We start from the raw sequence: 25373 nt of genomic DNA, 5'->3' as shown, positions 1-25373 counted from the left end.
GTGTTATCTATTACTCATAAACAAATGCAGTAATAGTGTTAAAGTTTTTTGTATATAATCAATATATAATCAATAAATAATAATCAATATATAAACAATAAATAATCAATGACTTGAATAATTGCAGCAATAGCAAAAACAATAAAAATAACAATAAAAATAAAGTAAATTATGTTTGCAGAAAGTACAGAAATCAAAGTACTAAATACTGCTTTATTGTCAATAAGAAAGAAAGTAGAACAATATTAAATTGGGATCAACCTGAGTACTTACTGTCCCGAACTACATTACCCATCATGCCCCATTCCTAGGACTGATTACCTGCCCAGGTGTAACTCATTATACCCTCTTTATAAACTGTGCTCAGACTCAACTTTAAACAAATCGTTATTTCTTTTCTTCAGGTGACATAGTGTGCATCGATACATTTGTAAAAAGAAATCTTTATCTTTAAATGACAACTCTTATTACACTTTTTTTTACTCAGTAGGAATAATAAAAGCCAGGAATATGTTATTTTGTGCTCCACAGAACATAAAAAAACTAATCAATTTAGGAAGACCTAAGTAAATGATGACAGAAGCTCATTCACCTGAAGTTCTCTTAGTAGAATTAAATGAACTCAATGAACGCACATACCTGGACAAACTTCACTGATGTTCAGATGTGTGGTCTGGTTTCTGATGGGGTTGTTGATCACACAGCTGTAGGTGTTTTTATCCTGATATTCCACCTCCAGAGGTAGAGAGAGACTGATGCTGAGATCAGACACACTGATGTTGGACAATAAACTGTTTCCTTTGTACCAGGAGAGAGCCACGTGACCCACGTTCACCACCGAACACAACAATGAACAACATGATGATGAACACTGTGAAGAGTCTCTGCTGATGACAGGAACAGGAAGACGAGCTGAAAACATGAGACAAACATGACTAGACCAGAAACGTTTTCAATGCAGAATCAATCAGTCTCATGGCACTGATCTTCACTCCTCTATTTACAAAAAAAATATTGTTTACACGTGGACACAATTAAATTAGGAAAATTCTGCTTAAAATCCACAAATGCAGCTTCAGTGTGTTGGATGCCCAGACACTGAAGACCACGATCGGTCCGTCCTAAGAAAACAGGTTACGATAGCAATCGAGAGGAAACGGACAGAACGGCATCTTTAAAAAAACACGAGCATGATTTTCTCTTTTAGAGGAAGTGCCCAGGGAGTAGCTGAAAAAAGGGGTATTACTGTTCAGACCGAACGCTCACCAACAACAGCTTCCAGAGAAATCGACGAAAGGCTTTGTGGAGATCAGCGCTGAAGCAGAAATCTGAACGAGTGCATCCACCTTTCATCTACTTTTACCCGTATGCATGGAGCGTGACGTTTTCTCTTACAGTCAGAGAGGTCTGAATCTCCCAAGTGAATCCCTCAAGACATAACTCATAGTGACCCACAGATAGGGAGCTAATGTTAGCAAACTCAACATCATTGTAAACTCTAAATGAATTCTATATTTTTTAAGGATAGTATTTCTTTAGAAACAGATGTATTATTTGTGAAAAGATCATAAAACCATCAGCTTTGGATTGTAAACCCTAGTGTTATATTTTCATGAACATTTCTACATCAGTTGTTCTGGTTAGGTGTCCATCAAATGTTTCTGAACTGGGTCTCACATTATCCTTGCGATTTTCTTGTTAGAAAGTCAATGTTTTATTAATATATACTGTAATATATAGAATATGTAAACCTGCAGTTGTTGACTCACCATAGACTGTGACATTGAATCGGTGATTGATGAAATAGTTTCTTCTGATGGTTACATTATACAGTCCAGAGTTTTTAATGTTGATGTTCATGATGGTCAGAGACCCAGTCTGATGATCCAGCTCCAGTCTGTTTAAGATGTTGAAGTGTCCAGCTTCTTTATTAATGTGAGCTATTAGAATCCCTGAATCTTCAGAATACCAGTATATCAAATCATTTTCCTGTATTTGAGTAAGACCAGATTGTAGAGTGACTGAATCTCCCTCCATCACTGATACTGACTTCACTGTCCCTGAATCAGCAAACACACCTGAAGAACACAAACACATTTCTCAGTCACACACAGACATTACTGAACAACAGTCAAGCTGTGACTCTAACCTTGTAGGGAAATGATCGTATATCCCAGCTTGATTTATGGTTCAGCAGAAATCATAGAAATGTTTCAAACTTACCGACCAGCTGCCAAAAGCACAAACAGCGAAAAACAAACGAGTGAAACATTTTCTTTAGCAGTTTAGAAAGGAATAAATGTAAAGTCCTGCCGTGAGTCTGTTATCCCTGAGATGAAGGACGTCTGCTGTGGGCCGTACTCTAATTCTGCTTTTTTTTTTCTCTAAACCACAGTTTCTCAAGTTTACACAGAGTTGCATGCCATCAAAAAACAGATAATGTTTTCAAATACTTTCTTTACAGACTCCTTTAACACTAAAATACTTAATTGGAAATACAAGTAAACCCCTGTAAAGAATTAGCATGAAAAAAAACTTCCAATTAACATACACACTTCTATAGACAGATAAAGTAATTAAATTATAAAAAAATATATACCTTCTGAAGTTACACAAGAGAAGTTTTGCCAATAGACTGTGTTGCAATTACAACCAACATTTAGTGTAAGTTACTGTAATCAGGACAGCTTATGGAAATTTTGGGCATATGTGTATGATTCTAAGTGTGTGTGGTTATGAAAAGTTTGAAAAATAAATGACAGATGCAGATGACAGGCTTTTAAAAGTTCCTGTATGAGAAAGAGTGCTTAAAGAATAGCGATAACTGTGAGATCAAGAAGGGAAGACATCTTTGATTCCATTTCACTTCGTATCAGATTTCGTTACTGATTTGAAAGCTGCAATTTAGGCCCCATTTATACCAGTGTGTCTCAAATCGCATAACCTATGCTATGTATTGTTTCCACTACTCTTTTGAAGATGCTACTTTGAAAACTTTCAGCGTAAACCGACCAAAACGCTGAAAAAGATGGCGTGGCTTCCCACATTCTCTCTGTGCGTTATTATCAGTATTCGTTAAGTATCAGTATGATAGATTCAGCAGCGTATTTCAGAAAAACAAGGAAGATAAAGTGCTTTCAACCGTATTGAGTTGGTTATCTGTACAAACCCTTCTGTCCCTACAGTCACTGGGCTCATCCAGGATGAAGATAACTCTGCCTACAAACAAGATGGTGGCTGTCTGGTGCAGTTATAACAACCTGGAACTGAACACGCTTAAAACAGTGGGGATGACCTTTGACTTCAGCAAAAAGTCAGCCTTGGGTTATATTCCACCTGAACAATAAATAACATCTCAGGAGTGTTTTTCCCCCTTTTATACATATATTTTCACAGTTACTATTTTCTATCAATGTCTTCTCTTTATTATTAATGTTATATTTCACTGTATTATAAGTGTGCCAAATTATATGTATGCCTGCTCAACGTCTGTATTTTTACTTACTCTCAAAGCTCTTGCCATCAAGACAAATGACTTGGAATCAAGGCTCTTTCTGATTCTGATCCGTTCGATCATGAAGAGCTTTGGAGGAGATGTGGCTCTGGATGGTATGGTGGGATCTAGCTTCTCCAAAATCACAATAAATCAATGCGCCAGGAATTTAATGATATCCTCACTTGACCGATCTCAAAATAAAATCCTGAATCCAAGGCAGAGCCCGAGACTAGATCAAGTCCCAATGCGGTCGAGACCAAGACTAGACATTCGAAAAAATGGCCTCAAAGCCTAAAACCTGTCACACTCGTACACAACAGAAAGCATTTAAAAATATCGTTTGGCCACTAGATGGCTTCAACGTACCTTAAAATGCAGTTGAAAGGAAAGCATTGGAAGCAATTAAAACCCTTGCTGTACAGAATAAAGCAAGATTTATTTATTATTATTTTTTATTTTAATTGAGAACATTGTCAACAAAGCAGTCAGAAAACTAAATATATTAAATGAATGTTACGTGCCGTGTGTGTCTGGTTGTTTGTGTGGTCCTTTTGTTTGTTTTCCCGAGAGCGGTCTCTCTTCCGCCCCTATCTCTCGTTCTTTCAGGTACGCGTTTGCTGATTGGAGGATGTGGCTGTCCATCATCGTTCCGGAGTCGCCGGTGCAGCCAACCCGACGTCTTCCGGCAGTTTAAAAAGCGCGCTGCTTGTTACGTCGGTAGCTCAGAGCTTGTAGCTCAGTGCTCATTGTTCAGTACTCATTGTTCAGTATACGCAGGTGTTTCGTGACACAATTGATTTGTTTCAGTTTTCTGGTGTGTGCTAATGTCTAACTCATTCAGTTCCGGCATCTTGGTTGACATTGTTGCCTAAGAATTCTGTCCTTTCTCGTGGGGAGAAGAGAACAGGGTTAGGACGTACGACACACATTTTTGCACGTAGTAATTTCATGTTAGACACACCAGGTAAGGAGTGAGCGCCTTTTTGTACTTTTGTTTTTCGTCTTGGTGAGAGTAGGGTAGGCCGCACGCATGAAGATTTCGGTTTGTTTTTCACATTTTTCTTTGGTTAGTTTACTGGGATATTGGGCTACTTAGTTTGGGGTTTTGTTATATTTATTTCTTTACTTTGGCGCCTCTCTTAGTTCTTTTTTTCCCCTTCACACTTTGTAAATATTTCACGCTCTCTTTATCAGTAGAGTATAATAAACCGCTAAAACTGACTCTGTCGTTGTGCCTGGTCATTTTACAACTCCGCCCCAGCATTAATTTTAAATGTTGCGTCCTCACCCCTAGACCACTTTTAAAAGTACGTAACATTTAATGGGGCTCGTCCGGGATAGATAATTAAGAGATTATCACCCGTCGTAATTAATTATTGCTGGCGTGGGTTGTGGAGTGACCATGGTTTTTTTTTTTGGTAAATCGGTTTTGTATGGTAATTTCGGCGTGACTGGTTAATTGGATACGTGCGTAATTATGGCTGAATTTGCTTTGGAGACGTTTCTTAAATCGCCTTCGCTAGAGTTGATTGATAAATGTCGGAAAGACGATTTATTGTGTATCGCTGCCCACTTTAAAATTGTGGTTACGAAACAACAGCTTAAGAGAGATATAAAGAGTGCTGTTTTGCAACAGTTAGTGGAACTGGGTGTTTTGGTGTTGCCTGCTGGAGCAGGAAAAGAGTGTCTTGAGTCCGACGAGCACCTGTCTCTGTCTGGTGATGAGGCACCGGGTGGAGCCGCCGAGGTGGAGGGTTCCGAAACCAAGGCTGCCCTGCCGGCCTTTGAACCTTTTTCTCCTGCCTCTTTAGGGTCTGGAGGTGACGCACGGCTGAAGGTTCGCTTAGCGCGAGTCCAGCTGGAAGCACAGGAGCGGGTTGAGGGTCGTCGGGCCGAGCTTGAATGGCGACTAAAAGTTCGCAAGCTTGAGATTGAAGCGGAAACGCAGATTAAACTGCGTGAGCTCGAGCTGAATGCTGCCAGAAATGCACCTGCCCCAGTTATTCCACCGGTGCAGACCGCTAGTGCTCCGTTGGGAGTAGGGATAGCGGGCACCACTTTTGATGTAAGTAAACATATCTCTCTCGTACCACAATTTCGTGAGGCAGAAGTCGACTCCTATTTTAGTGTGTTCGAACGTATTGCGTCCGCCCTAAATTGGCCTAGGGAAGTTTGGCCTTTGCTTTTACAATGCAAATTAACAGGTAAGGCTCAAGAAGTGTGCGCGACACTAGCTCTAGAGGATAGTTTAAGCTATGACACGGTGAAAACTGCAATCTTGCGCGCTTACGAGTTAGTGCCAGAAGCCTATAGACAGCGGTTTAGAGGGCATAAAAAGAATTCAAGTCAAACATTCGTTGAGTTTGCCAGAGAAAAGTGCATTTTACTTGACAAATGGTGCGCGTCGAGTAAGGTTACAGATTTTAAGACGTTACGAGAGCTCGTCCTTTTAGAAGAATTTAAGAACTGTATTCCCGAGCGTGTCGTTGTTTATTTAAACGAACAGAAAGTTACCTCTCTGTCGCAAGCTTCTATTTTAGCAGACGAATTTGCACTGACACACAAAAATGTATTCACCACCGCCCGATCTGATAAAAATCCGTCTGTTCTTCCAATCCATCAGTCACGACCGAAGCCAAATGTTTTAAAGTCAAAAGAAGAGCGAGAGTGTTATTATTGCCGTAAGTCCGGCCATTTGATCGCTGAATGTCAAGTGTTGAAGCGAAAGCAACAGGGCTCTGTGGCTAAAGGCGTGGGTTTCGTGAGAACAGTGGAGGTTGATACAGCTGCGCGTGACAGCAGGCTAGATTCAACTTATGAACCATTCGTGATGGAAGGGTTAATTTCTGTTACGGGTAAATCTACCGAACAGGTAAAAATAAAGCTTCTCAGAGACACCGGCGCGAACCAGTCTTTTGTGGTCGCAGGTGTACTGCCGTTTTCTACGAGGACTGCATGTGGCAGTAATGTGATAGTACAGGGCATAGAGATGGGTCTTGTCACAGTCCCGTTACATCAGGTGCATCTTGAGTCTGAGTTATGTACAGGGTTCGTGAAGGTAGGTGTTCGTGAGTATTTGCCGGTGAAGGGGGTAGACTTTATTCTCGGTAACGACCTGGCTGGTGGAAAAGTGTTTCCCCTGCTAGAAGTTTTTGATAAGCCTGTGATTGGTGATCAGCCTGATGAACTATCTGAAACGTACCCAAAAATTTTTCCTGTCTGCGCTATTACGAGAGCTCAAGCACGAAAGAAAGAATTTCCTGATCTGTCCTCTACTTTTATTGCACCTATGTTTGCCAGTGACGTTTTCTCACCGTTCGAGGATGAGGCTGTTGAAAAATCTGATAATTCGAGGAATGTGAAACTGCCCATGACGCGTGAGAAAATTGTTTCCGCACAAGCATTAGACCCGACTTTGCAGCAAGTGTTTCTCTGCTGTTGTCTCCTTGGAGGAAGCACAGCGGAGAAAGTCTGCTTATTTTATAGAAAATAATTTACTGATGCGAAAATGGTGCCCTGAAATTAAGGAACACTTTGAATGGAGTGTCGTGTATCAAATTGTAGTACCTTCGTGTTATCGTCATCACGTTTTGTCTTTAGCTCATGACCATGATCTATCGGGTCATTTAGGAATCAAGAAGACCTATAATCGTGTTTTGATGCATTTCTTTTGGCCTCGTTTGAAAACTGACGTTGTTCAATTCTGTCGCACCTGTCACACTTGTCAGATAACAGGCAAACCGAACCAGATAATTCCTCCTGCACCACTCGTTCCCATTCCCGTGGTAGGCGAACCATTCGAACATGTCATTGTGGATTGTGTTGGGCCACTACCTAAAACCAAGAGTGGTAATCAGTTTCTATTAACAATGATGTGTAGTGCTACGCGCTTTCCTGAAGCGATTCCGTTGAGACGAATCACCGCGTCTGTGATTATTAAAGCGCTTGTGAAGTTCTTTTCTACTTTCGGGTTACCCAAAATTGTGCAAACCGATCAAGGCACTAATTTTCTTTCTAAACTCTTTTCACAAGTTCTGTCTTCTCTAAATATCACTCACAGAGTCGCGAGTGCCTATCATCCGGAAAGCCAAGGGCGCTTGAACGCTTTCACCAGACATTAAAAACTATGCTGAGAAAGTACTGTTTGGATTCAGGTAAGGAGTGGGATGAGGGTGTGCCGCTGGTTCTGTTCGCAGTAAGAGAAGCTGTGCAGGAGAGCCTAGGATTTAGTCCTGCCGAACTAGTGTTCGGGCATCGTGTCAGAGGTCCTTTAAAAATGCTCAAAGAAAATATTTTATCCCTGGATTCCAGCCCTAAAGTGAACGTACTGGACTACGTGAGCAAATTTCGCGAACGATTACATCAAGCATGTTCTGCGGCGAGAGAGTCATTAGAAAACGCTAAAGTAAATATGAAAGCCCAGTTTGATCGCAAATCAGTTAAGCGTTGTTTTCAGAAAGGCGATCAAGTACTCGTGTTACTTCCCGTGGTTGGTTCTGCTCTGTCCGCACGTTTTTCTGGTCCGTATGAGGTTTTAAAAAAACTGAGCGATACAGATTATGTGGTCAGTACTCCTGACAGGAAAAGAAAATCTCGCGTGTGTCATGTGAATATGCTAAAAGCGTATTACATTCGAGAAGATTTACGCCCGGTTGTTGCTGTCGCTCCTGTTCCCGTTCCCGTAGTTACGGCCTGTTGTAATGTCGGTGATGCTGATGTTGAGGATGATGGTGTGGTATCCCATCATATGCACCAGACCTGCGTTAGACTTAAAAATTCCGAGATGATAAGCGAACTACCCTCTCAGCTGTTGCACTTGTCCGCTCAACAGAGAGCTGATATTATGAATCTGATTAATGCTTTTCCTTTGTTTAATGATGTTCCTTCTTGCACCACAGTCTTGCAGCACGACATTGATGTGGGTGAAGCCAGGCCAATTAAACAACATGCATATCGGGTAAATGTCACGAAGCGTGCTGTTATGCGAAGTGAGGTGGAGTATCTGCTTGAGCATGGGCTTGCTAAGCCTAGCTGCAGTCCCTGGAGCTCCCCCTGCCTGCTAGTCCCAAAGAGTGATGGCACGACGCGCTTCTGTACGGACTATCGAAAGGTGAACGCAGTTACCATTCCAGACTGTTTTCCGCTACCGCGTATGGAAGACTGCGTGGACAATCTTGGTTCGGCTCGCTATGTCAGTAAGCTCGATTTATTGAAGGGCTATTGGCAAGTGCCCCTTACCCCTCGCGCTTCCGATATCTCCGCGTTTGTGACACCCGATTGTTTTCTTCAGTATTCTGTAATGGCGTTTGGAATGCGGAACGCACCCGCAACTTTTCAGCGGCTCGTCAACCTTGTGCTTTCTGGAGTTCCGAACTGCAATGCATATTTAGACGATTTAGTTGTCTATTCTGCGGAATGGCCTGAACACGTATCTCTGCTGCGAACAGTTTTCGAGCGTCTTTCTAACGCTTCTTTAACCTTGAACTTGGCCAAGTGTGATTTCGGCCAGGCAACTATCACATACTTGGGAAAACAAGTTGGGCAAGGTCAAGTGCGCCCGTTAGAAGCGAAAGTAACCGCCATTGCTGAATTCCCGATTCCAGCTACACGACGTGAACTTCGTAGATTTTTAGGCATGGCTGGTTATTATCGCAGCTTCTGTAAAAATTTTTCTATCGTTGCACAACCATTGACGTCACTTCTCAGTCCCTCTTGTCGATTTCTGTGGTCTGATGAATGCCAACACGCGTTTGAATCCATTAAGGCACTATTGTGTAACACACCTGTTTTAAGTGCACCCGATTTCGAATTAGATTTTAAGCTGGAGGTGGATGCCAGTGCGGTTGGTGCGGGTGCCGTGCTGTTGCAAGAGGATAAGGATGGAGTTGATCATCCTATCTGTTATTTTTCACGAAAATTTAATAAACATCAGTTGAACTACTCGACAATCGAGAAAGAGGCGTTAGCGTTACTTCTGGCCCTCCAGTATTTCGATGTTTATGTTGGATCAAGCAATCGTCCAGTAAATGTATTTACGGATCACAATCCTCTGGTATTTCTGTCACGTATGTATAACCAGAACCAAAGATTAATGCGTTGGTCTCTGATTGTGCAGAGCTATAATCTAACGATTAAACACAAGAAAGGTGCGGAGAACGTGATCGCTGATGCCCTATCTAGAGTGTAATAGTTCTGGTGGATAATTGTGAAACAAATATATGTTTCATATAGTTTGTTCTTATGGGAGGGGGTGTTACGTGCCGTGTGTGTCTGGTTGTTTGTGTGGTCCTTTTGTTTGTTTTCCCCGAGAGCGGTCTCTCTTCCGCCCCCTATCTCTCGTTCTTTCAGGTACGCGTTTGCTGATTGGAGGATGTGGCTGTCCATCATCGTTCCGGAGTCGCCGGTGCAGCCAACCCGACGTCTTCCGGCAGTTTAAAAAGCGCGCTGCTTGTTACGTCGGTAGCTCAGAGCTTGTAGCTCAGTGCTCATTGTTCAGTACTCATTGTTCAGTATACGCAGGTGTTTCGTGACACAATTGATTTGTTTCAGTTTTCTGGTGTGTGCTAATGTCTAACTCATTCAGTTCCGGCATCTTGGTTGATATTGTTGCCTAAGAATTCTGTCCTTTCTCGTGGGGAGAAGAGAACAGGGTTAGGACGTACGACACACATTTTTGCACGTAGTAATTTCATGTTAGACACACCAGGTAAGGGTGGAGCGCCTTTTTGTACTTTTGTTTTTCGTCTTGGTGAGAGTAGGGTAGTTTCTGGCGCCACACACGCGCTGAAGATTTCGGTTTGTTTTTCACATTTTTCTTTGGTTAGTTTACTGGGATATTGGGCTACTTAGTTTGGGGTTTTGTTATATTTATTTCTTTACTTTGGCGCCTCTCTTAGTTCTTTTTTCCCCTTCACACTTTGTAAATATTTCACGCTCTCTTTATCAGTAGAGTATAATAAACCGCTAAAACTGACTCTGTCGTTGTGCCTGGTCATTTTTACAACTCCGCCCCAGCATTAATTTTAAATGTTGCGTCCTCACCCCTAGACCACTTTTAAAAGTACGTAACAATGAATAATAATGAAGACAGCAATAACTTGTCAAATTCTATCAGATATCAAATAGTTGCATTTGTTATTAAAATTATTCATTTGTTTTTGTCCTTGATGTTGACACGTAAAAAAATGCATTGGTTAGAACAGAACGAGATCATTCTAAACTAGGCAATATTTTGCTGGTGCTGAAAAAACGAACACAGCTTATTTATTTAGGGAGAGAGACATTGAATATCACTGTTAATATTTCACAGACAGTTCCTCTCTCAGGCCTGTTTTCATATTTTACAGTACGGCGTCATTTGACGGAATCATTTTTGGAAAGCATTAGCATTTATGGAACCAGCTGTTTTTTTACACGTTTAAAGTGAGGAAGCTCAATTGCGGAAGTCAGCCGTGCAGTTCGCACAAACACACACACACACACAAACACACACTATTCACAACGTCCAGTTGGTGTAGTTTTAACCACCAGAATGATGACCGTTATCTTGATCATAGCATTAAAGCTGCAGTCCATAACTGTGTTCTCAAATCAATTTTTGAGCAAGTTCATAACCAGCCAGTGTTCAAAACTGTCACCTTACATTTCGCACCAATAAGCTTTTAATAATGTCATGGGTGAGTTTTCCCGAGCGTGTGGCTGCGTCGTCACGTCACGTCTGTGAATAAAGTTGGTTGTATAGCATGTGAGGATGCTGCAAGTCCTAGATAACCTACAGCCGTTTCTCACAGTAGCTAGAACAACGTATTATTTTGATTTCGGATTATAATCCAGAAAGAAAAATGCTCTTATGAAACATGAAATGAAATTAGATTTACACAAGTTTTGTATTTTAAAGAGAAGAATCTAAGGATGAATAAATGGCCTTTTGAGCCAAAATGATTTCTTTTTATGACAATTAAAGATTTGAACGCGTATTGCATGTATTGCTGATGTTGTTTACATTAACAATTTGAAAACAAAGTGTAACAATAGCGCAGGTTTGCTTGTGATATGAGCTAGCCGCCTGATAGATTCAATCCCCACAGTAACACAATATAATGTAATGGTTGTTTTTTTTCCTCACTTGGTAAGAACAAAAGTTTCAGACTTGTTACTAACATCTGGTTAAAATTCTTATTTGGGTCATAATTCCAAGAAGTAGGCTCCAATCTGTGACAGCCATAATATGAATGATAAACGGGCGTATGTTGTATGTTTTTGAATCAATTCGGACAAAACCATTAAAAAATCACACAGAATATAAGTTGGCAAATATTTAATTGACATAGTCAACACATAAACCAACATTGAACACATTTTAAAGGTCACATATATCCTGACTTAAGAGCTATAAAAAGGTGAGTGAATCTACTATCCAAGGAAACGTGAATTAGTAACACATTAACTTTGTTTTAGTAAACCATTTTCTGCAAGCCTTTAAAAAAATGGCACGTCTGATCTCGCTTCCCTCGTGAGGTCGCGAAGGGATCGTTTTATAATAACACCATCTCTTAATCTGTACATTTCCATTTTGATCTTGCAAATAACGGCTCTATTCTGAAAAAGGGGACGGGGAGTAACGTCATTCGCATAAGAAAAAAACAGGCACGGAAAGGACGTTTCTGCTGCCACTCAAAATTTCATTTTTTAAATGATATAATCAATGATCTGTGGGACATTTTGAACTCAAACAGACACATTTAGGGACGCTAAACATTGGGGAACAGTGACGTAATAGTGATATTGGACTAAGTTCTGTATTTTCCGTACAAATAATAAAAAAAACGAATTTGGCAGATAGACAGCTTTATATTCTGCTTTGTAATTGTGACTGTCGTTCTAGCATTAATGAGTCCGATCAAGTTTGCATGACCACCCCTGCGTACACCACTTCCTCCTCCTGTTTGACTTTCTGAAAAACACAAAGAGAGAGGACAGAAAAAGACATGTCAGATCTAAATTTGTTGTTTGCTAATATATTTAAGATTTGGTGTGGTGGTCTTCAGCCTTTTTTTTTTTTTTTGTGCCGGGAAGTCGGGGTCTATTTGGCATGTTTTGAAAAGGTCTCCTCTCTATACACTTTATAGCACGTTGCATCTGTTAAAAATTTTTTTTTTGTATATTCCAGAAGTCACTCGCACTTGTGCACATGTTTTCAATTCAGGGTTATTTAGACTGTTTTAATAAATGCTGCCCGGCAAAAATGTAACGTGTCTCCTTGTGCAACACGGCAACGCAAGTTTTGTTTGATTCTGCATTTTTCTTGCTCACGATGGCTTTTTGAAGGCCATGAAGTGTGACAGTTGCATTTTAGAGAAACCACATTTACCATAACATGTTAACTTTTAGAAGAGTTTTTACAGTAGTTTACTGTAGACCCTGACCGTTTAATCCATACTGAGGTAAATAGATGTATTATTGTATGATATTACAATAATATTCAGATTTTTATTTATTTTATTATGGGACATAAACATCTAACTCAAAATATTTGAAGTGGTTAATTTTTTTTAAGTGATTTTTTTATTAATCACTTACTCCCATGTATTTCCAAACCCGTAAAAGCGTTGTTCATCTTCGAAACACCATTTGAGATATTTAGGATGAAAACCGTGAGGCTTGTGACTGTCCCATTGGCTACCAAACAATTATCACTGTCAGAAAAGTATGAAAGACATGCATCTGCCATCAGTGGTTCAACAGTAGTATTACGAAGCTACGAGAATATGGAAAGAAAACAAAATGACTTTATTCAAAGATTCAGTGTCGTAATGTCACGATTTTAGATAGCATCCGGTGTACAGCACGCTCAGTTCGTGGCCAATTCAGTACTTAAGTATTTCGATTTACAGAAGGTGATTATTATTCGGAATCATCCAATTAAAGAACGAGAAAATGCTGACGTCACCGTAGGCCTGCGAGATGGCCCTGGGGCTGCCAACTCAAAATCTGATTGGTTACTCCAGTGTTTTAACTGCCGTTAAGCTACAGACTCCTGCGCTGTAGATTCTGAAGGCCTCAGGCAGATTTCTTTGACCCTGGCGACAGGATCGCTGAAATACGATTGGATAAAAGATCTTATATAAACATACGCTACTGGACGCAGCGCATCCAAGAGAAAAGCTATAAAAAAAGACTGTTGGAGATCATTTAATGCACATTCATGGAAAAATAAAGTACTAAATTAGGGATTCTGATATTTCTGAGTATTTAGGCCGGCAGAGAAGGTTTTGCTGTTAAATAGTGTTCCAAAGACGAACAAAGTTTTTACAGGTTTAGAACGACCAAGAGTAAGATTGCTGACAAAATGTTCATTTTGGGGTGGAGTAAGACTTGAATGAAACGGACACAAATTTTCTCACCGGTTTCTTCGCTTTTTGATTGTAGAATGTTGGATCAGCATAAGTGATTTCTTCATTACGAGGCGGATCTGTCTCAACTATAATAATGACATCAACACAAAACAATAGCAAAACTCAATCTTAAATTTTTGCTTTTTGACATGATCACAGATGTGTCAGCAACAGGAAACGTTCACTGCACCTTTAGTTTTTCTGTGTCTCCTGTAGATCCAGAAGACACCGACGGCAGCAACCACCAACACACATCCGACGGCAGCAGCAGAGATCAGCGCTGTGGGAGATTTAAAACCTGTAGAGTTTGAAGTAGAGTTTGAAGGAGACTGTGGACCTGATCATTGTGTGTGAATGAATTAGTGTCTGATGTATAAACAGAAACACAGTTGAGCTTGTAATTTGCATATATGCTACTTCAGAAGACTTTGCTGCTGCTGATCAACTTTTTACCATTCACATACCTGAACATGGTTGACAAAGTTTACTACTGTCCAGATGTTGAGTTAGGTTTCTGATGGGATTGTTTACCACACAGCTGTAGGAGTTACTATCTGTAATATTCACCTCTAAAGAAAGGTTTCTGCTGAGATCAGACACACTAATGTTGGACAATAAACTGTTTCCTTTGTACCAGGAGAGAGTCACATGACCCACATTTTCCACTGAACACAACAATGAACAAGTCTGCTGTGATGATGATGATGATGAAGAAGAACAGTTTAAAGGCATATTGCTGATGACAGGATCAGGCAGACGAGCTGAAATAAAGGGAATTAAGAACATGTTGGCCAAAATTGATATCACAATATATTTCTTAATTTTAGTCGATACAATGACATTTCTGTGTAGAAAAATTAACAATAAAAAACTGCCTAAAACCTGTACCTACTAAGTCTATAATTTGCTAAGTCTATGAAGCCTCCTCCAATAAAGCTATGCGATATTTTAGAAATTAAACCAGTACACACAAATTAATGTTCGTCTTTTTTGTATTTAGCCTTTATGCAAACAAGAAATGTAAAAGAACTCCTAGAACCACCCTATTACTATTAATATATTTAACTTTAAACCATAACATAGGTTAATTAAGGATAATGAAGGGGTAAACATGATTTCCTCCCAGGGGAACGTGGTCGTGAATTCGACAGAAGGGGGAACAATCAATTATTTCGAAACAGCGTGTATCAAACTCCCAAAGTCACGTGATTTCAGTAAATGAGGACATTACCAACGTTTCGAACATAGACTGTAATAAAAAAAGTGGATGACGCATCTTCACTTCCGTTCACTATTGAAAGCCAAACTGTCTACTGTCTGCTCAGTAGAGATTGGTTTGGAGCCTGAAGGGTCAAACTCCCACCGACCCAATCAATTATAACGACACTGATCATATATCAGCGTGATAACAACTACCTTAAATGACCACAGAAAAATTTTACTGGAAGCGTAATCGGAAGTCACATGAAGAGTGTATGACCCAGCGTCATTGAACCGGCGTCTTTGGTTTTTACCTGATCTCGGGTCAGTTTCATCGGTCTGTAGACAGTGTTGTAATTAAAAGGATGAGAAATAGTTAATGGTCTCTTACTGTCTACGGTTTAATCTTTCTACAAACCAAAAATTAGTCTAAAATGTAGACTAATCCTAGACTAAAATGTAAATCTGAGCTTGCACTGACTGATCTTAAAACATATCAGTGGCATTGTTCCACCTTAAGATGCTCACCAGTAATGCTTTTTTCTAAGGCATGTTTAGAAAAATTACTTAAATGTCCTAATTGAATTATGACCTTATACTGGCTTAGGCTAAGCCCCGTCTATGAAACCGGGCCCAAGTGCATACGGTAGGCTTTGTCAGAAAACAATGCATGCATGTGAAAAGCACACAAGCGAGTTACAACCTGAAACACACAGTGTTTGGCCTAGAACTTGTGCTAAGAGCGTTCCCTCTATAAAAGCTGTCACTCCAGTTTATCGTGAACTGAAGCACTCTATACACTGCACAGTGAATCTGTTATTTACACCGTGTCTGCACTTTTATAATGAGAGGATCGGATTCCAACTTAAACTCTTCTTGTCATCGCGTTCAAGAATCGGTAACATTGCTCAACGCTGCAAATGTTTTGTCAATGTCAGATCAGTTTTTTATCAGAACAGCTTGTAAAAAAAAAAAATCCTAAAAATAAATGAATAAATAATCTTTCGCTGTGGAATTAAAATGTTGTTGTTATTAATGCATCATGGAGATTAGACTTTAAATGAATCAGTGCTTCAGAACATTTAATGCTTTTGTTAGAATATGAGCACGTCTACGTATGACTTCTGCTATTTGTTGGTCTGGTTGCTCAGTTACAGCAACCAAAAAATGACTTAACATCATAAAGACAAGGGTCAAGAGTGCAACTAAAGTAATCACTGATCACTGTAATGGTGACTAAAAGAAAGAAAAAAAAATCTTCTTTGGTGATTCTGCTTGTTAACATCAGGTGTCTCTTCAATAACGGATCGCTCAGTGAATCTCTTAAGTACCTCATCAACTTGAACACTGCTTTAGTGTTACTTTCAACACTCTGTAGTGTGGACACATAGACACTCAGTAGTGTTACTTTAACACCGGGGATTTCACTGTGTAGAGGTGTACTAGAGACGCTGCAACCGCACTCTTATGATTTCTTTTAAAGCCACCTTGAAGCTGTAGCTATTGTGAAAAGCAATGTTTTTATAATTAACTTCTCCCAAATTTAGCCTTGTTCCTTAACACATAAGGGTCACGTTTTACAGTAAAGTTTTAAAAGTGACCATCTCCATGATGGTGGCGTCATTTTAACCATTAAAACATCAGCATCGGATCCTCTGTAATTCTCAATAACAGCAGGTGTTCATCTCTAATCATCATTTAATCAGTCACTTAATTATCTCATTAACTTTGAGAGCTTCGACTCAAGACTTGGCTTGTGTTTTGAAAGGAACGACTTGGTTCCTCGTCTGGTGAAATCAGCTGTCGAGTTCATGACTGGAATGAACATACGGCAGGACTTTTACTCTTTGTCCCCCTTGATTGTCCGCCTCTGGTAAAATGTTTTGTAAAATGTTTTTTAAGATACTGTAAAACCATCAGCTCGGGATTGTATAGGGTTACAAATTCATGAACATTTCTACATCGATTATTTTGGTTAGGTGTTGCAGAGTTCATCAAATGTTTCTGAACTGGGTCTCACATTATCCTTGCGATGTTCTTGTTAGAAAGCCAGTGTTTTATATATATATATACACTGTAAAATACAGAACATGTAAACCTGCAGTTGACGACTCACCATAGACTGTGACATTGAATCGGTGATTGGTGACATTGTTTCTTTTGATGGTTACATTATACAGTCCAGAGTCTTTGATGTTGATGTTCATGATGGTCAGAGACCCAGTCTGATGATCCAGCTCCAGTCTGTCTTTTAATCTCCCATCAGATATGTTGAAGTGTCCAGCTTCTTTATTAATGTGAGCTATAAGAATCCCTGAATCTTCAGAATACCAGTATATCAAATCATTTTCCTGTATTTGAGTAAGACCAGATTGTAGAGTGACTGGATATCCCTCCATCACTGATACTGACTTCACTGTCCCTGAATCAGCAAACACACCTGAAGAACACAAACACATTTCTCAGTCACACACAGACATTACAGTCAAGCTGTGACTCTAACCTTGTAGTTTTAAAATGATTGCAGTCTATGGATATACTCTTATTAGCTTTAATTGATATCCTCTTTAAAAAACAAAGATGTGCAATTGATGTTAGTCTACCTCAATTACACAAAGTTTCCTGCAAAGATTTATTGTCACAACTGAGTATTTCTGGTGCATACATGGTAAATATCTTGTACCTACAAACAAATGACTGGTAACACAATGTACTGAAGTGTACGTATATAGTAATAAAGAAGAAACATGGCTGTGTTTAACGATCATTTAAATAGTTACTGACACTTCCTGTAAGTGACCATTCTTACTCACACTTGTCTGTATGTACAAACTGACTAATTAGACACTTTCAGTCATTGTTTTAACACGTTAAATCATTTTTATGCTCAACAAAACAGCTATATAAGTTCTGCTTTGAGATTGGCGGTACAATGATCAGTTACTGTAATACAAAAAAACCTAAGAGGTGTTAAATAAATAATATTATAGTACAGTCTTGTCACATAACCATATATGAAGAAATTTAGATGGGACATAAACTTCATTTGTGGCAGATACACTATCAGATGGAAACGACTGATCTGTTGCGGCCAAGACATCGGATATCATTTAATACGCGCCGAGATGTGAGACCCGAGTAGATCTCACAGTCATATATCCTATTGATTTATGGTTCAGCAGAAATCATAGAAATGTTTCAAACTTACCGACCAGCTGCCAAAAGCACAAACAGCGAAAAACAAACGAGGGAAACATTTTCTTCAGCAGTTTAGAAAGGAATAAATGTAAAGTCCTGCCGTGAGTCTGTTATCCCTGAGATGAAAGTACTTCTGTGTTCGTGTGACTGCTGTGGCTTGTACTCTAATTCCGCTTTTCTGCTTTTTTTTTTTTCCTCCTTCGTTTTTTTCTTCTAAACCACAGTTGCTCATGTTCTCACAGCGTTGTGTTAATTAACTAAACAGATAAAAGCAACAGATAACAGATCACGTCCTGGCAGACAAGTACTTTTCTATTAAGTGTCTCTCGTTTAACACTAAAACAGTGCAATAAGTATAATTCAAAATGCATATAAACATCTGTAAAGAATTGGTATAAAAATATTAGCATGTACTTTTCAGTGGACCGATGAAGCGCAGGAGGAAACCCCCAAAAAAGAAAGTATATCTTCTTGAGTTACCCTTATAAGAATTCTGTAGAGCTGAGTTTTGCAAAAAGAAGTGGTGCAAGAATCTCCATGAATGCTATGTTGAAATTACAGGAAACATTTAGTGGAAGTTACTTTAGTCACAACTTGTGAAAATGTATATTTGGTGTTATATTACGGATACAGATATCAAAACAGTGGGATCAAGAAGGAGGAAAAATAAAATAAAATATATTAATAATAGTAATAATAATATTTATTATAATTAATTAAAAAAAAAAATATATAATATATATATATATATATATATATATATATATATATATATATATATATATATATATATATATATATTATATATATTTTTTATTTATTTATTAAAACTAATTTGAAGTACCAAAATATAATTAGATATATAGAGGAATTCACCGGTGGTTCAGGCCTTAAAATGAATGTAGATGAATCTGCATTTTTTCCCCTCAAAGATGGCTCGTCTTCAGAAATAGAGAACATTCCAGTTCCAGTTAAGCATAAATTAACATATTTCTAACAAATTACAAGTCTTTAGACTACTCAAGATTATTCTGGAAGGATTTGAAAATGGAGAGAATATATTTTTTATTTACAGAAAAGCAAAAAAAACCAAAACACCGTATTTTATTTTGGTTTATTTAGAAAATTCTGTGTACATATGAAGAAGTGGGCTCAATATCTCTTGTTATTGTGGTATTTTACTAAATAAAGCACAAAAAGCTTTATACCAGGAGTTAATTTTTGTTTATTATTCACACTATTTTCCCTTTAACACTGCTCTGGCACACTGATAACATTTTTATTGTAGAAAGCTATAAATAAAAGTGTCTGGGCTCGACTTGCTGCTTTGTGTTGGGGTTGATTTCCTCCACAAGATGGCGGTAACATCAATCTGCAGTTTAAAAAAAAACAAACAACGAAGAAGAAGCATTTCACCATCTTGCGCTGAGTCCGCCGTCGAAATATTAAAATATAAGTACCTACGCTTCATCGATTCATTTTTTTTTTCAGTTTTGGTAAAATATCCCCATCGAGTCGTTTTGTCCGTCAGTGCTGGTGTCTGTCGGTCTTTTCAGAAACACCCAGAAACCGATCTGAGCAGACCGATAACAAACATCGGCTGATAAACGTTACGCTCCTGTTTGTTTTTCTGAAATCTACAGCAATATGTTGTTCCTGTTGTTTCCTGCTTTCGTATTACTTGTAAAAGGTAAGCCTGATCACAAACACTTTTGGTTTCACTTTGGTTTTACAAGATCAGTAAATACAACATTTTCCCTCGCTTATCTTCCTATTCCTGTTTGTAACTTGTACCAAATGTTTAGAACAGTATCCTTATTTTGGAATATATATATATAGATAGATAGATAGATAGATATAACCAGCCACTTTATTAGGTACCCCTTACTAGTGCTGGGTTAGATCCCCTTTAATCCTTCATGGCATAGATTCAACAAGGTACTGGAAACCTTTCTCAGAGATTTTGGTCCATGTTGACATGATAGCATCACGCTTGTCGGCTGAACATCCATGATGTGAATCTCCCGTTCCACCTCATCCCAAATTTGCTCTATTGGATTGAGATCTGGTGACTGTGGAGACAATTTGAGTACAGTGAACTCATTGTCATGTTCAAGAAACCAGTCTGAGATGATTCATGCGTTATCCTGCTGGAAGTAGCCGTCAGAAGATGTGGTCATAAGGGCTGGACGTGGTCTGCAGCAATACTCAGGAAGGGCTATGGCGTTGACACAATGCTCAGTTGGTACTATTGGGCCCAAAGTGTGCCAAGAAAATATCCCCCACACCATTACACCACCACCAGCCTGAACCGTTGATACAAGGCAGGATGGATCCATGCTTTCATGTTGTTGACGCTAAATTCTGACCCTACCATCTGAATTTCGCAGCAGAAATCGAGACGTTTTTTTCAATCTTCTATTATTCATTTTTGGTGAACCTGTGTGAATCAAATCCTCAGTTTTCTGCTGCTGTAGCCCATCTGTCTCAAGGTTGGATGCGTTGTGCATTCAGAGATGCTCTTCTGCATACCTCGGTTGTAACGAGTGGTTATTTGAGTTGCTGTTGCCTTTCTATCAGCTCGAACCAGTCTGGCCATTCTCCTCTGACCTGAGAGGTTTGATCAAATACCAAGCAAATATACTACTGGTAGTAAATAGCAGTGCTGATTTATTGTTTAGAAGCTGAATGAAAAGATTGCCTTCTGGTGACATTTCTGCCACAGAATAGTTCAATATCGTAGATATCGATGGACAAAACCGAATGCGTGCTTTAGATTTTGGATGAAAATGGTTTAGATGTTCATTGACGTCGTTTTCCAACTTTTGGATTGAGCAGACTGTCGTGCTCGATGTACAAGACGAGGCTAAAAGTACTGAATCAATACTGAATCAGTGTTTAATCGTCGCCCGTGTTTTTGTTTTTTCAGGTGCGTTTGGTGAGACGGTGAACGCGTACAAGGGACAATCTGTCATTCTACAAACCGGTCTCGCTCAAATACAGTCTAATGATGTGCTGGAGTGGAGGTTTGGAGCCGGGAAAGATCTCTTAGCTAGATTCAATAAAGCAGCTGGTAAGCCCCCCAGGTATGAAGACGGTCCTGGAGGGAATTTCAGAGACAGACTGAGACTGGATGAAAAGACTGGATCTCTGACCATCATGAACGCCGCAACCACAGACTCTGGAGATTATGAAGTCGCCACCTCCATCGTAGCCTTTCAGAAAACATTGAAGCTCAGCGGTGAGTGTTTAATACATCATTAGAAAAATGATTATTACTAGACAGATTTACTTGTTTACTGAGTGCAGTGTTTGATATCGCGTTTTTATTTGAAATTTTTTCATTGTTTTTTACTAGTTATGAAAAACAATTAATAGGAGTACAGAATTAACACATTTCAAGTTTAAATCCATTCATTTTACAGTTTTTTTTATTTATTTATCTTTTGCATATTGATACATTCCCAAAATCAAGACCACTTCAGATATATACATATGCGTTGATAATTTAAGTGTAATGTTAAGGACATTTAATGATATCTGAACTGAACGCATGACTGACGCTGACACAAAGCCTAATAAGACTTTTGGCATGTTTCTAAAGTATTATTATTAACTGTTAAATCTCAGTCTTACAATGTGTGTGAATCGAATGTGAAGTTGGAAGGCTTTTCAGTTTGTCAAATGAAAGCTGGTGACTTGACTTGACACTTGACAACGGTTTTTAGTTTTAGTTTCGGATTTGTTTCAGTTTCAGACTCGGATCCGGGACTGTCTGCGGGCGCCATAACAGGAATAGTTCTTTCTGTAGTGGCGGTGATAGCTGGAGTTGTATCTGGTGCGATTTACTTTACGAAAAAAGGACCAGTGTGTAAGTATTACGGCTGATACAGCATGCCAGAAAAAACGAGCTTTAACGTGCGGTAGATTTATTGTGCTCAAGTGTTACAGAAGGTGGTCAAATGGCAAAATAGGATGCAGACATGCATTCATTTCTGTTTGTTTGTATTGCTCTCTTTAATTTTACAGTATAAGCTCCTGTGACAGATGACGACTGTCTGTGGTGAGTAACTCAAATCTTTCCATTTAACAGATTCACCAGTTTTGTTTAGTTTTTTGTATGACTGGACAGGTCAATCATGTCTTTTATTTCTCCAGATTGCACTGCAAAGAGTTGCTATGACCGAGGCGAGACGTACGACCCTTTGATGAGCGAAGAATGCAAAGAACATTCCATCTTTTAAAGACTTCGAATCCTTTTAAGACTTTCTCTTCACGTGAAAGGAGTTCACACTGATCCACCGACTAGAACTTACTAGAACTTGACCCTCTAATGGAAATTTAATCAAAGCATCTTACTTGCTTCTCCGTTTCTTGCTTGTCGAAATACTTGGTATTTAACACTTCTAGAAAATGCTAGAAACACGCAGGTTTGTCATTGCCTCGTTATTGAATAACACTGTGTGAACGCAGCACTTTTACTGCAGGGATTTTTTTAAACGGCTTTGTTGCTTTTTTTAGCTTTATATTTTTGTACTGCTCTATATTTTGTATTAACTGTTAAGTAAATGTGCCCATCTTGTGAATGTAAATAGTAATATCTGATTATTTTACCTGCTGTATGACATTGGGTTCTGACAGTGCTTTGACCAAAGTTTTATCTCGTTTAGTTTTGTTTTTAGGTGCATGTGGTGTTGTGAGATGTTCTGAAAGATCTGTTATCAGTTCGGTCTGAAAAATAAACTAAAGATGCCATACTGCTTCCACAGTTAAACAGATGTTTTTCATTTCATCAATGTACAGAATCTACATCATATTAAAACATATCATTTACGTTTATTCTACATTTACATAATAGTAAATGCGTGCTATAATTTATAATTAAAAGTTAGTGTCGAATCAACTGCACTTTTTAAAAACTCGATATTTCATGTAGGATATTTATATTGGATGGTGAAGCTAATCTATTTCTGAGGGAGTTTAAATCGTCTTTTAGTTCCAGCACATTTGAAACAGTAGACATCACTTACACTTATTTTTAAAATGCAGAAACACTGTTAGGAAGCAAAGACAGATGGGGAATAGTTGTATGTCACTTGATAGGTCCTGATGGCGTGAGGAAAACACCGTCATGATTAAACTCATTTCAACATAAAGTTGAGCTTGTCCATGTTTCTTCATGAATCTAGAAATTCGCCAAGCTATTCTCAACGCGTTAAATTTTATATATTGGTATATAAAGACCTTACAAAACAAGGTCAGGACGTTAAACGTAAGCTCTTAAAATGAACAGGGTAACCATCGTTTAACCACGAAGGACCATCAAATAAACTACTCCTCCAAATTCAGAAAGTGTCCTCCAGGCTTGAAATAAGCTTTGGACCAGGTCAAGATCTGGGCTGCTTTTCCCCTAAACATTGCAAGGTTAAGTTTGTTTTCTCTTACACTAATTCTAAATTCATTTATTTCTAATCTACTTCAATATTGTTTCACTGCAAACATTTGTGAACACAAGAAGGTCAAGAGCACAGCTAAAACAAACACATTTTAACCAATAAAACATCAGCATCTGATTCTCAGCAGATGAACAGCAGGTGTTCATCAATAATACACAATCATCGTTCAATTAGTCACTTAATTATATCATTAACGTTAACTATTTAACCCTTTATAAGTCACCAGCAATGTACTCAAAAGTAATCCGATGTATTTGTACATTTAACACATACTGGGATTCAGCTTTTAACCTTTCCTGAAGCTGACTAGCTGTTCAACTCAGAACCAAGAGTTCTGAACCAATGTTCTTTCATGTGTTACTACTGGACGCTGGAGGTAATGTTGGGAAAGCCTGTTCCTGATCAAGAACAGTAGATGGCGCTATAGAGATGTATAGCTGGCTAACAGTAACACAGGCATTTGTAAGTCTGCATTTCCCATTGAAAATGTCAAACGACACAACAGCCCTTGTTTGACATGAATAACATTTTTAAATATAAAAAAAAAAAAAAAATCGAAAATTCCCGATAGAAACCATCACAGAAATTATAATGGTTTCCATTAAAAAAGCCATTATGAATCATTACTGTTGTCTAGTAAAACCATGTGTTTTGGGCATTATCCAATACGATGTAACGTATCACTAATAGAATCCATCACACCATTATACTTTCCATTAAAAGGAATACAATTTCCATTATATCCAATAAAATCCTTACATTATTTTGTTTTGCGCAGGGTTCTATTGTTTTGTTATTTTTTAGCTGGAAAAGTCCCTGTTCCAAAAAACGTTTAATTTCCCCCTTATAGATCACTCATGCATAATTCACTTTAATTGCAGTAAATGATTACAACTTATTAATTATATTTTTTTTTTCACGCTTCACTTGAAATGTTTTTTTCCTTGAAACTGACAGATCATCATAAAAGCGATGAACATGTAGACAATGTGTGATAACCAGATGAGTGTAAACTTCTCTGCAAAATGACTAAATGTTGCTGCAAATGAAATATACTTCGCTAAACTTAAGCTGACAGCGTCTTAGCTGGAAATAACTCACTGACATGTCTTAGCGTTACTGCGTTAGCGTAGGTAATGAATGCATAGACTGATGCATATGCCACTAAATATCAATATTATATCAATAACATATTTCCAACACGTCCCATTTACCAAAGTATACAAGTTCCGACAGAATGTTTCTTTTGGCCAGACATTTGTCATTCTTTATTTTGCAGTAAAATGTTGTTTCTCGGAAAGAGGAAATGCAATTGTGTAAGTCCCTCAGCCCCCAAACGATTGACAGGAACGCACACTCGCACTTTTCGCACCTAAACACATGCACACAACCACAAACATCCAGCAATACCCCCGCTCTCATGCATAAACTGCCTACTCAACAGATAAAGCCATATTGCTTTCCAGAACTAAAAATAAGGCTTTTTGGCTTGTTTGAGTCTAAAGAAAGCAATCCTATAAAAATATACCAAAAACATCTGTTCAATTTTAACATCTATATTGAAACAAGGCACACTTTATTTTTTTCAGATATGTGTAGCCAAAATGTTAACTATGTATTAACAGCTAA

At 38.6% G+C, this 25373-nt stretch overlaps 2 protein-coding genes across 6 annotated transcripts in view; both read right to left on the bottom strand.

The window, feature by feature from the left end:
* Window positions 1-2673, bottom strand: part of LOC122327518 (SLAM family member 5-like) — a 4375-nt gene extending 1702 nt beyond the window's left edge. For both annotated transcript variants that reach the window (XM_043222940.1, XM_043222941.1), the window contains exons 1-3: window positions 2224-2673; window positions 1770-2078; window positions 640-912 (exon numbers count right to left, since the gene is read on the bottom strand). In XM_043222940.1, coding sequence (XP_043078875.1) covers window positions 640-912; window positions 1770-2078; window positions 2224-2272 — 631 coding nt within the window. In that variant the 5' untranslated portion in view covers window positions 2273-2673. The remainder of the gene's footprint in view (window positions 1-639; window positions 913-1769; window positions 2079-2223) is intronic.
* Window positions 2674-11798: 9125 nt separating this feature from the next.
* LOC122327450 (SLAM family member 5-like) lies at window positions 11799-18799 on the bottom strand. 4 transcript variants are annotated; one of them, XM_043222827.1, is made up of 7 exons: window positions 18703-18799; window positions 18299-18545; window positions 17207-17530; window positions 14355-14651; window positions 14081-14170; window positions 13900-13976; window positions 11799-12449 (listed from the first exon to the last, which is right to left on the bottom strand). In XM_043222827.1, exons 2-7 carry the CDS (start codon window positions 18345-18347, stop codon window positions 12396-12398), a joined length of 891 nt encoding a protein of 296 aa, XP_043078762.1. In that variant the 5' UTR covers window positions 18348-18545; window positions 18703-18799; the 3' UTR covers window positions 11799-12395. The 4 variants fall into 4 exon arrangements, with proteins under 4 accessions (XP_043078762.1, XP_043078760.1, XP_043078764.1 ...); XM_043222825.1 differs by having other exon boundaries at window positions 14081-14188; window positions 18703-18796; XM_043222829.1 differs by lacking the exon at window positions 14355-14651 and having other exon boundaries at window positions 18703-18794.
* Window positions 18800-25373: the final 6574 nt, after the last annotated feature.

Source organism: Puntigrus tetrazona, chromosome 22 (assembly GCF_018831695.1).
Source record: "Puntigrus tetrazona isolate hp1 chromosome 22, ASM1883169v1, whole genome shotgun sequence".
Lineage (NCBI taxonomy): Eukaryota > Metazoa > Chordata > Actinopteri > Cypriniformes > Cyprinidae > Puntigrus > Puntigrus tetrazona.
Note: the sequence above shows the minus strand (reverse complement) of the source record. Positions and strands in the feature narration are given on the sequence as shown.